At 35.9% G+C, this 13,097-nt stretch overlaps 1 protein-coding gene across 1 annotated transcript in view; it reads left to right on the forward strand.

Annotated features, from left to right (window-relative positions):
* Positions 1–13,097, forward strand: part of mgat4b (alpha-1,3-mannosyl-glycoprotein 4-beta-N-acetylglucosaminyltransferase B) — a 158,561-nt gene that overhangs the window by 127,105 nt on the left and 18,359 nt on the right. Inside the window, exon 10 of the mRNA XM_056472938.1 lies at positions 4,600–4,678. Coding sequence (XP_056328913.1) covers positions 4,600–4,678 — 79 coding nt within the window. The remainder of the gene's footprint in view (positions 1–4,599; positions 4,679–13,097) is intronic.

Here is a 13,097-nt window from a genome sequence, read left to right on the forward strand (position 1 = left end):
ACCTTGCCTTAAAGGGACTTTGTCTATGTACAGTGATCCCTCTTTAATCGAGGGAGTTACGTTCTAAAAATAACCCGCAATGGAGAAAATCTGTGAAGTAGTCAGCTTTATTTTTTACTATTATTATAGATGTTTTAAGGTTGTAAAACCCCTCACCACACATTTTACACGTCTTTCAAACAGGCATTAACATTTTTACACTTTTCTCTCTTTTTTAAAACTCTCAAAGTTTTCTCAAACCTTCATAGAAAAATAAATCCAGAAAGAATAAAACTAAAGCTCAAAACCATTTGATATTTATTTATTTATTCCGTAACAGCTTCCTACAGCTGTGTAACTTCTCCTTTAGCATGTCTAGAAGTTCAAATTTTTGTGGGATGGTTAGCATCTTCCTCTGCCTTTTGGGTGCATTAAAAGTTGCATTAAAAAAATCTGCGAAACTGTGAGGCCACGAAAGGTGAACTGCGTTATAGCAAGGGATCACTGTAATTTATAACTGCTGAAATTAATACAGCTGCAAAGTGTACACAACTATAAATGAAGACGCTTCAATCACACAACATGATTGCTGGTATTTCTCATAGCATTTTAAACTAAACTTTTTGAGCTACATAATTCATAACTGCTGAAATCACCACAGCAACTATAAACGAGGACACTTCAATCACACAACATGATTGTCAGTTTGTGGACATTAAATCAGGATTATTTAATACAGTAACTTGGCTATAATTATTTCTATACAGCAGCATATTTACTTATTACTTTGGCATCCTGTCACATTTGCTGCGAGTAGATGATCAGAAACATCTCAATGTGTTGAATGTGGAGGTGTCTGTGTGTGTCCGTTTGCAAGCTATAAATGATGTTGTAACAGCATTTGTGTGTGGGTCATTTGTATTGGTATTTGTGACTTTGGCTCTCTGCTTCATCGAGTTGTTTGTGTTTACTTTTTTCTGTGTTTATCCTAACATCCGACATCCAACCCTGATTATCCATCTCTGAAGCTGAATGTTTCGAGAGTGGGCATTTTCATTTAAAGGCACAAGCGACAAAATGCCTACGATTCCCTCTGCGCCAAAAGTTGACATTTTCAACAGGGTATAATAAATTATCTGATGGGTATTTTGACATGAATCTTCACAAACACATTATGAGGATGCAAAATTTTTGTTTTATATCTTGTAAAAATTTGAGCCTTTCAAATTACTTTAAGGGAATAGTAAAAAAATTTATAATTTTATATATGATTTGGGATTTGGATTTTATATATGATTTTATAGGTCTGTAAAAATGTAAGAGGCTACTTCAAAAGTTATTACTGGTTCTCTTTTAGAATTGTTTTAAAATTAATATTTTTAATATGAATTATGCATTTAGAGAAGATGACAGTGGGCCAAAATAAAATAATTTTAATATTAAAAGAATCTTAAAATTATATGATAAGAAAATAGAAGAATCTTTTAATATTGAAAACAAATATGTACACTCTTTGCAGATTTCACACACAGACATTTGTTTGTTCAGTATCTGAAAGGTCTGAAACTAATTGTAGCTGTATTAAACATATTATATTTAAATATAATATATTAATTGAAATTATTATTTATACTAATAATTATAAATATATTGTAATATATTAATTCAATCATTCATTTTTTTTTTCGTCTTAGTAACTTTATTAATCAGGCGTCACCACAGCTGATGAGCCACCAACTTATCCAGCATATGTTTTATGCACAGGATACCCTTCTAGCTGCAACCCAACACTGGGAAACACCCATACACTCTTGCATTCACACACATACACTACGTCCAATTTAGATTATTCAGTTCACCTGTAGCGCATGTCTTTGGACTGTGGAGGAAACCGGAGCACCTGGAGGTGCTCCACACAGAAATGCCATCTGACCCAACCGGGGCTCGAGCCAGTAAACTTCTTGCTGTGAGCCGATCAGGCTACTCACTGCATCGCTGTGACGCCCTATATTTTAATATAATAATTATATTTTTATATGAAGGGTCCAAATGCAAAAACCTCTATGTGCCATCTTAAATTTTCTTCTACAACGAGTATTTTTCTTGCCGCCTTATGTTTATATTCACTTATTTCACATTAAAAGTGATGAAAATAACCTATTCTTTGTCATAAAAGTCAAATTGCTGAACCTATACGTAGGAGCCTGAGAAAAATGCTCATTTTAGAAGAATATTTTAGATGGCACTTTGAGGTTTTGGCTCTTCATATTGACCTTTTCCAAAGAAAAATGGTCTAACAAAACACAACATTGCTAGAACATATTCTTAATAGGAAATCCAGAGAACCGATAATTAGGAAGTGGTTTCCTGAATTGTTCCATAGCTGAATATTTTAAATGAGCAAACTAAAAAAATGTAATCCACTTTTTTGGGGTAGATTTTAATTGATGATGGTAATAATAACAATAATGACTTTTTTTACCGTAGTAAGTCAACATTTTTAAATGATCAGTGGTGTATCAAACTCCTGTAATTGAGTAGTTTTTCTCAGGAATTGTACTTTACTAAGCAGTTTTAAAAATGTGTACTTTTACTTTACCTTGAGTACATTTTAGTTCTGTATCAGTACACTTACTCCACTATTTTCCAACCTGCAGTCGCTATACTTTTTTTTTCTTGTCTGTGGGGATTTGTTGAGTAGAAAATCTTGTCTTGTGATTCCGGTCCAATCAAATCACACATAGACACTAAAACGCATCATACTGAACTAGACATGGGTGCTCTATAAATGCAGCAAACTGTTCGGAAGCATAAAAGTGTCCAAGAAGATGTCCAAAATCGTTACAAGCAATGATCCAGAGACTGCATTTTAGACTGCATGTCACTGATGAGAGGATGGCGGATGTTTACTGTATGATGACTGAAATCACCAAATAGTCTTAAAAAAATAGCTAAATGCACTACAGAATACTGTGTACTCACTACTCTTGAGTACTTTTAAAAGGGCTACTTTGTACTCATACTTTGAATAATATTTACAACAGATACTTTTACTCTACAGTATCTATACTACATTTTTGGGCAAGTAATAGTCAGTGGTGTAAAGTAACAAATTACAAATACTCAAATTACTGTGAGTATTTTTTCTTCGAAATTTACTAACTAGTTTTAAAAATGTGTACTTTTACTTTCCCTTGAGTAAATTCTTTTGTGCTGCATCAGTACTTTTCCTCCACTACTTTCCTTCAACCTGCAGTCACTACTTTGTTTATTTCTTGTCTATGGAGATTAGAAAAATCAGTCCTGTGATTCCTGTCCAATCAAATTGCACATAGAAGGTAAATCGCATCATAATAAACTACCTCAGCGATTTATAATTGCAGTAAACATTTTAGAAGCATTACAAGTATCCAAAAAGACGTCCAAAATCTTTACCTAATCTGAACCTGAGACTGTTTAGATGCATGTCACTGATGAGAAGATGACAGATGTTTACTGTATGATGACCGAAATGCCCTTAAACACCCAGCAAGCACAAGATGTCAACATGACGTCAAATTGACGTTGTGCCCCAATGTCGTGAGGAGATTGTATTTTGTTTGGAAATAAAAATTGGGTTGACATCAGAACCCAACGTAAGGCCAATGATATCAGTGTCCAACATCCAATCTAACAGCAACCAAATATCAACATCTAATGATGTTACAGCTTGACGTTGTGTGGACGTTACCACTATGACGTATGACCATCAGACTTTGGATTTTGGTTGCGATACCTGACGAATAAATGTCAGTATTTGACATATGACGTTGGTTTAAGATGTTGGCTCGATGTTGGATTTTGGTCACTTTCTAACACAACTTAAAATCGACCAAATATCACCGTCATTTGATGTCGTTAATGGGCATAAAAATAAGATTGTCCTTAGAAGCTGGCTAGACATTCAATTTTGGTCACCTGACATCATAACCTATATCTACCCTAATATTAACATCTTATGACGTTGTGCACCTGCTGGGCAATAACTAAATGCACTACAGAATGTTACGTTTACACACACATACACAAATTACATGGAAACGCATCAGCTTTTTACACCGTAATACTCACTACTCACTACTCTTGAGTACTTTTGAAAGGTCTACTTTTTACTCATACTTTGAGTAATATTTACAACAGACACTTTTCTACTTGCAATACATATTTAGGCAAGTAATGATACTTTTACTTGAGTATGATTTTTCAGTACTCTTTCCACCTCTGAAAAAATATAATGTAAGACTTGATTAATAATGGTGAAAATCTATAATTTCATCATCACAGGAATAAATTACATTGTAATTCTTACACATTGTAATGATAATACACAATCTTACTATTTTACCAAAAATTTCAATCAAGTAAATCTGGTGACCATATCAGACTTCTTTCAAAAAGCACAATAAATAAAGTTCAACACTTTTTGGGGCCACTGTGTGCTACGGGCTCTATAAATAAACCCATGATAGGATGATATATGAGGAAACATATATGCAGTACAATCTTTTAGCATTCTACTCCTCAAGGAATTTCTAAGATTGATAGTTTTCCTGTTGTGTGTGTGTGTGTGTGTGTTTGCAGGTATTTCTTCCGCAGTGGAAACATCGAGCACCCCGGAGACAAGCTCTTCAACACTACAGTGGAGGTTCTTCCTTTCGACGTGAGTCCCTGTCATTGTGCGCAGTGTGTTTGTTGGAGGATCTTGACTGTTTGATAGTGCATTCCCTCTGGGCAGAAAGACTGCTTCACCGCAGCCTCTATAAACACCCCACAGATCTGGGCTGAAACTCTGTCTCAACACTTCACTCAGGGCTGAAAATATAATGCGCTGGCAAACACTCTTTGGCGTAGTTTCAAAGCTGGTGTCAGGAGCTGAATTTATTATAGCTGGCCTAGAACCTGGTTAAATGTGCGAGCATCACTATTATTATTTGGTGTAATTAGGGTTAAGGGTTTGTCCAAATTTATTACCTGCAGTATTAAACGTGACTTGGAGGTTGTATAGAATCATGTTCTGCCGGTGGACGATATTTTTGCATCAACCGAGAGGCTATTTGAAAATACATAAAGGCAAAATATAAATTTATCCATTAGTGATATAATTTAAAAGAGCTGTAGAATATAATCTCATTTATGATAGATTGTGATGCTGATGTGAACTAAATAAATGTAAACAAATATTATATTAGTAATTATTGTACATAGTAATTCACTTGTTGTAAATAACAAGTAAAAAGATTTGTCGGCTGCACATCCATGATGCGAATCTCGTGTTCCACCACATCCCAAAGGTGCTCTATTGGATTGAAATCTGGTGACTGTAGAGGCCATTTGAGTACAGTAAAGTCATTGTCATGTTCAAGAAACCAGTCTAAGATGATTTGGACTTTATGACATGGTGCGTTATCCTGCTAGAAGTCAGCCATCAGAAGATGAATAAACTGGTCATGAAGGGATGGACATGGTCAGCAACAATACTGTAGGCTGTGGCATTAACACAATGCTCAATTGGTACTAATGGGCCTAAAGTGTGCCATAAATATATATCCCCACACCAATACACCACTATTACCAGCCTGAATCATTGATAAAAGGCAGGATGGATCCATGCTTTCATGTTGTCAACACCAAATTCTGACCCTACCATCTGAATGTCACAGCAGAAGTCGAGACTCATCAGATCAGGCAATGTTTTTCCAATCTTCTATTGTCCAATTTTGGTGAGCCTATGCGAATTGTAGCCTCAGTTTCCTGTTCTTAGCTGACAGGAGTAGCACCCGGTGTGGTCTTCTGCTGCTGTAACCCATCTGCTTCAAGGTTGGACGTGTTGTGCATTCAGATATGCTCTTCTGCAAACCTTGAGTACCTCAAAGTCACTTAAATCCCCTTTTTACCCCATTCTGATGCTCAGTTTGAACTGCAGCAGAGCGTCTTGACCATGTCAACATGCCTAAATGCATTTAGTTGCTGCCATGTGATTTGGCTGATTAGAAATTTGTGTTGGACAGGTTTACCTAATAAAGTGGTCGGCGAGTGTATATTTTCTTTTAAACATTTAACTTCAGACTTATCCATTTTTATTTTTTATTTTTTTTATTCTTGACTTGCACTTTTGGATGTTTGGTGGCTTATTTACTGTTTTATACAATCCTGATGAAGGTGTCAATCAAGTTAAGAAGAGAGTTACTGTCTTTATAGATCAGGGGTGCCCAAACTCAGTCCTGAAGGGCCGGTGTGCTGCTTATTTTAGTTCCAACCCCAATTAAACACACCTGAACCAGCTAATCATGCTCTCTCTAGGTATACTAAAACTTCCAGGCAAGTGTGTTGAAGGAAGTTGGAGCTAAACTATGCAGGACACTGGCCCTCCAGGACCGAGTTTGTACACACATAATAGATGATTTCAACCATAACACATTAACATAATTTAACCAAAATATGAAATCTGCCTATTATCAACCATACAGCCTCATGCAGAAGTCATGCAACGTTTTGTTTGAATTTGATTAAACTTGTATAAAGAGCAATATCTGCTTAGGGAAAATCCTAATGTGTCCATAATTTGTCCTTATGCGCAAATTCACATAAACAAATACATAAATAAATTAAAAAAAAAGGATTCTGACAAAAGTAAATGAGCCCTCAAGCTGCAGCTTTTGAAAATTGTCTAGAGATGAGCCTGAATGATTGATAGTCATTTAAATATCCAACAAATTACCTGTCATTTACTGAGGTTGACTAGCTTGAATTTTTAAGGCCTCGTAGGAGATGCATTATTTCAGACAGTCACTTTCATCGCCTGCAGCAGAACATTTCTAGACAGTTACTGACAGATTTAAACTGCTGCGAGAGGGCTTCTGTTATTATGCGTGATCCGTTGCCATCACACTACTGTGTACTCACAAAAACTGTTCAAAAATTTCTTGTTATGCTGTAGTTATAGGTAAATGTCCAAGTTTATCTTTTAGTCATCTAGTAATTGTTTTTTAATGTGATAGATTGTAAGCACCACTGGTCTATGCTTATGGTATATTGGTGAAAAAAACAGTTGAGCATTACAGGCTCTCATCTTTCTCACAGGAAGGAGGTTTCATTCTCAGATCAATGAAGCAAAAACAAAATCTATTGTAATGGGAAGAAAACAAGATGACAAAAAGATTGAGTCAAATATGATATAGCATAGTATAACATAATTAATGAGGTATTGTAGGTCAGTCATTTTTGACAATATTTTTTTTAAATTAAAGTCACTTTTGCACAAAATGAAACCATTTCAAAACAAACTTCTAGGGTAAACTTGAAATCACACTGTCGTAACAAACCAAATCTAGTGTTCATTTAAAGTCCAGGTTGAGTGATATTAAAGTAAGTGTTTTTTGACGCAATAAAAGAAATGTTATCATCAACCCAGGCAAAAACATAAAACACCAGGGGTCTGTTCTTCGTACCTCGCTAAAAATGATCTAAGATGATTTGACAGATGCTGGATTTTTTTATCTTGATAATTGATCTCTGGCTAATTTGGTTCTTCAAACAAGTTTGCGAATTAGATTAAAATGTCTGGATGAACTGATCTGAGATCGCTGCTTGTGTTGTGAAGGACAGATCTATCGATCCTCAAAATCATAATCAGCGATGCAACGATTGGCTGATGGCACTGCAGCACAATGACATCATCTGAATAATATTCAATTATCCATGTGAGCAAAATTACATTTGTAGTAAACGGTTTGTTAAATATGATATGCAACAACTTTCCACCTTTGTTGTGGCTGCAGGCTTTAAACTTTCATCTGTCAAGAGTATTTAGCAATTTATTTAGTTTTACATTTTAGAGGGGATTTTCTTTATTATAGTAACCTAGGCCTATTTAAGTTTCTCAATCACGTAAGGCATAATTGGCTGTTTGAATTAATTTTGCATTTTGATATTGGTAAAGGTGTCTGCAACGTTTATGAAGCATTAAATCATCGTCATATTAGCTTTCAAAACTTATGCATGACTGCATAAATTATTATTCCTTTCAAAAAAAGTTGAATATTTTGCATGTCTATTATCATACACAAATTCTACTAAACCTGGTAGCTTAAATTAGTACGCATTTGTGTCTAAAAAGGTCATATTAATAAATGTTTTATTTGAACTCCTTAAGGAGAGCCACCCTGTGACAGTCTGTACTTTTATTTTGGAGTGCAGATTGCATAAGTTTTATTTTTTATAATTTTAACATTGTATGTGTGTATATCTATCTATCTATCTATCTATCTATCTATCTATCTATCTATCTATCTATCTATCTATCTATCTATCTATCTATCTATCTATATATATATATATATATATATATATATATATATATATATATATATATATATATATATATTTATATATATATTTTTTTTTTTTCTATTTACTATTTTCCCAAGTGTTTACAACTAATACTGTAAGAAAATATCAGAATTTGATACATACTTTCAGTATTACCTTTGCTTGAAATGACCCGATCTAATCCTGTTTATATGAAATAAGCATGCTCCCAAGCAGGTTTGAGCTACCAGTACTGTTGCTATGATAAGAATGAAACAATCCAGGATCATGTCAAATCGTCAATGAACAAATCCTGCTAAATGAGTGATCCACGCATGAAGAACGAACCCCAGGTACCTAAAAAATAGACCGAACTCTGCTCTCTAATGGTGGGGCGTGTCTAGTGGTGGTACTAAAGCCATGCCAACTTGCAGGAACATGGTCATTTCTAAGCGGTCAAATACTGCTACAACCTGAAAAGATGCTAACTCTAGTAACATTAGCTTAATTGGCTTTATACAGCCATACATGTTTGAGGTGACATCTTCGGGACAAGCACGGCTCGTGGTTGTTTAGTAACAGGAGATACCAGAAGAGTGCATGCTGCATTTTGAAAAGAGAGAAAGCAGTACAGCTCACGATTGCATACATTTTTAGATGGCAATTGAGAATGCTCAATGGTTTAAAAATGTATTTCGCAGAATAAAGCTTGACGCATAATGAAGCAAAGGCACCGCACTGCCTTTTTGTTGACTTTAGAGAAAAGTAGTGCACTGCGCTTTTTTTATTGCTAGGAAACCACTGTATCAATGGTCTTGGTTCTGGTGTTTTTTTGCACAGAGTTGACTTTTTTTCAATTGTAGGTGCACACAGCACTCTATTAAAAACAGGCGCAGTAGGCGGTTAAAACACAAAGTGCCCAGGGTGCATAAAAAGCATCCAAAATGCTCACTGGCAATAGAAAATGATTTTAAAAAGGCACCTTTCAACACACACAAAAAAAACATGTTTTTAGGATCAGGCCTAATGGTATGTTTACACCAGACATGGATGAAACATAAAGTGCCAGGGATTTACACTTGACGTCAATACAAAGATGTGATGAGACATCATGTGGCACAGAGCATAGCATGAAAATGTTTGACATTTGAAGCTCTTTTTGCATGAATTGGAACTTGAAACTTTTGCTCTGCATTAACCAATCAGGAGCTTGCTCTAGTAGGGGAGTGATTATGACTGTTGTTGGTGTCCTGAGGGGAAATCCTCCTGCCAACACGAGACAACAGTTCATCAAATTGTGGCCGCCCCAGTTAAAAGTACAGCTGAAAGCGTCTCTCATCCAGGCACAGCTTCTGGAGGAGTTTATGAACTCACCAAGCAATTTTTTTCAACATGGACTTATTCTGAAAACGTACCCCTGTGTACATTTCTGGAAATCGCGATTTATATAGCCAGAGGTACATATGGCAGCATTTCGTCTTTAAAACGAACGCTTCAGGGCAGTGTGATGGCGTTTCTTTTCATGCTTACCAGCTGACCGCTTACCTCTGTATGGACTGCTCTCCTGCTGTTACCAGTTTGTCCAGTTAGCTTGCCGTGTATGGCGGCAGACTTGAGACACAGAGAGGAGTTGACTGTGATGACGCAAAATGGTTTCAGAAAGCAAGACAAAAACAAATGCCAAAAAATAAAATAAATAGTAAATAACAGGGTGACAATGGGGTAAAATCTAAAAACATGATTAAAAAAAACTGAGAGCTTTTCTTTTTCTTGATTGCTTTTCAAAACACTGTTGGTTGGGTTTAGGGAAGGGGTGGTGGGGGGGGTCGGTCAGTCAGTCAGTCAACAACTGCCTCTGGTGGATTTACACTAGAAGAGCAGGCGCAAATGGCACTTACAAGAGAAATTTGAGATCTCAAATGCGTACACAGCGGCCTCTGGTGGATTTGCGCAAACAAAAACTGCAATAAAACATAGCTCCTGGAACGTATTTGGCAGTTTCCAGAAATGTATATAGAGGTACGTTTTCAGAATGAGCCTGGGTTGATTTTTTTAATTTATTTATTTATTTTTTTTTTTCAGCCTTGCTAAAGCATAAAAACAGCGCTGTCAATAAAATTCATCTTAGCCATTTAGCAATGAAACTGGAGACACTGGGCAGACAGATGCCCCTCCCATAATGCTAATTCACATCTGTTGTGAAGATAATAAAGCAAATTTGACTCAAAATGAGTCTATTTATGTGTGAATATCACGATTTAGTTGCGCAAGCCATGTCTGGTGTGAACACCTCATAAGACTAAAGGACTTTATTTCTTTAAATGCAAAACTGACAGAAATGAAAACAGCTGAATAGAGCATCCACTAACCTATGATTTATTCAGCTACTAGATGGCGTTAAACATGCAAAAGCATATAAACATACAAGCATGAAAGTATTCGCTGACCATTTATGATGATTCAAAATACATGGATGAGCCTATATTATTAGTTTCAGTGATTATCTGGGAATAACATACTGTGGAATATATCATTAACAGAGTTGGGTGTAACACGTTCCACAGTAACGCATTACTGTATTGTAATTACATTGTTGAGAAACGCAGTAGTGTGACTAATTACATTTTAAACTTGCCTAATTTGATTACAGTTACTAAAGTCAATGTAATTGCGTTACTTGCGTTACAACTACTTGTCTATAGCACTTGTTCACTGCTGCTCTTATAGTTGTGTAAATTGCTTCCTTGTCCTCATTTGTAAGTCGCTTTGGATAAAAGCATCTGCTAAATGACGAAATGTAAATGTAAACTATAGTTTTTAGAAGAAAAAAAGCTTCTTTTAAATCATGTTTTCTGCTGTCAGTTAATAAGCATGCACTTTTAAATTGCTGGAGAACACGAGCTGAAATATTGCTGTGAAATACAGTCTATGTCCTGTCCCTAAATAACTTTTGACTGCTTTTAACTCGACCAGTACCTTGTTCAAGCATTTGAATAGAAAGCATATTATTACAATACTCGTCACCAAGAAGGAATTTTTGTGCAGGATAGGCCGTTCACATATCATATCTTTTGCGCACACGCATATTGGGAGTGCATATTGCACGCGCTCGCATTTCCCAGGCGCATCAATTGAAAACCGCGAGTCACGCTACAAGAACCGACCGATCAGTTTCATACTTTGGAATATACACATTTAGGTAGACTACCGTAATTACCTCAGACAAACACAGAACACCCAAACACTGCAGTGCTTTTTCATACTATGTATGTCAGTGGTTACAGGTATCCAGTTTTCTTATTTTGTGTTTTTAAAAAAAGACAAACAGGTTTGGAACAAGTAAAAGATGAGAAAATTTTAAGTTTTGGGCAAACTGTTTAAGTATTTTAAATATATGTCAAGCTGCTGTGATCAACCCATTGTAATGTTTTTCTTGAATTTTTATTCAGCAGTTTTTGTATCATTAAATGTATATTTTATATGTTTTAAAAGTAACTTCAAATTAAAGTAATTAGTAATCTGATTACTTTTTACATCAAGTAATTAGTACTCAAATTACATTTGTCCAGTATTAATCAGTAATTTGTAATCTATTACTTTTATAAAGTAACTTACCCACCACTGGTCAATAACCAATCAGAAGTATTCCAGAAAGCGTGTGTAATAATAGTCCATTTTGTGCGGCAACACTATAAAATTTTAGCAGAACACAAGTGAAAGAGTTAAATGTCACAGAAATGATATGAACATAAGTAAGAGGAGACTCGTTAAAAAGTACTTTGGCAGTACAGGAGAATCATTAGAAAGTCAAAACTGACTGGCTTGGTTCTCTCTCTGTATAATTTACTGCAAGGCTTCATCATCGCTCCACACAGCCAAACTCAACCGCATCAGACAACGAGAGTTTGAGGAAAGTAGGTAGAAAGCAAAGCCACGAAGATAAAGATATACTTCTGTTTTATGAGCTAATGGTACCGTACTGACACACGGTAATAAAATGTGACCTGCTGTGTGTGCGGTCGGCGTTGAGGAAATATTTTCTCCCGAGGGAGAGCAGACGAGGGGCGGCACTGTGATTTAAGATTACAGTCGGAAACGGACGTTCACCGCAAGATTAATAGCGGGATTTTCTTTGAGCGGGAGCCCGTCGCCCTGTAATATCTCTTGCTGTTTTTTTTACTTCTCCTCCCTGCCAGCCTGTAATATCTCTTTTTTCCTCCTCATTTCCTTTTCTGTAAAGCTCCCATTTGGGACATTTGTGGAATTCAGCCAGATATAGGAAATTAGCAGGGAATGCCCTGGAGAAAAAAGTATTTGTGGTCTGTTTTATGCTTTTAATGCTGTTCAGGAAATTAAAGCGACGCTCTGCTGGGGTTTTGAACACATTTGTCTTCCCTTGGGTCACGTCACAGAGTTTCAATCCAAGAAGAAGCCTCATAAGAGCTGTTTGAGACGTAATAGTTGCCAGACACACTATGTAAACCCAATATCTGAAGTATCTTACTCAGGAACAACTGTTACTGATGAGCCTTTACAGTATTTCCAAGCTTCCTCTGTGTAAATGTCAGCTCGTGGCCTTAGTCGTCTTGCGTCAGTTTTCTTTAATGCTTCTTTCATGCCTTAATTGTTTTTGCTGTCATTTTTTATTTTATCTTGACAAAAAAGCAGGAGCACAGATTGGTTCAGTATATCTCTGTTAGATGAATCTCTGCCAAAACTGACATTTCTAATAAAAGAATATCGCCTCAGATCTGCTGAAATACTACAGTCAC

This window comes from Danio aesculapii, chromosome 14, assembly GCF_903798145.1.
Source record: "Danio aesculapii chromosome 14, fDanAes4.1, whole genome shotgun sequence".
Taxonomy (NCBI): Eukaryota; Metazoa; Chordata; class Actinopteri; order Cypriniformes; family Danionidae; genus Danio; species Danio aesculapii.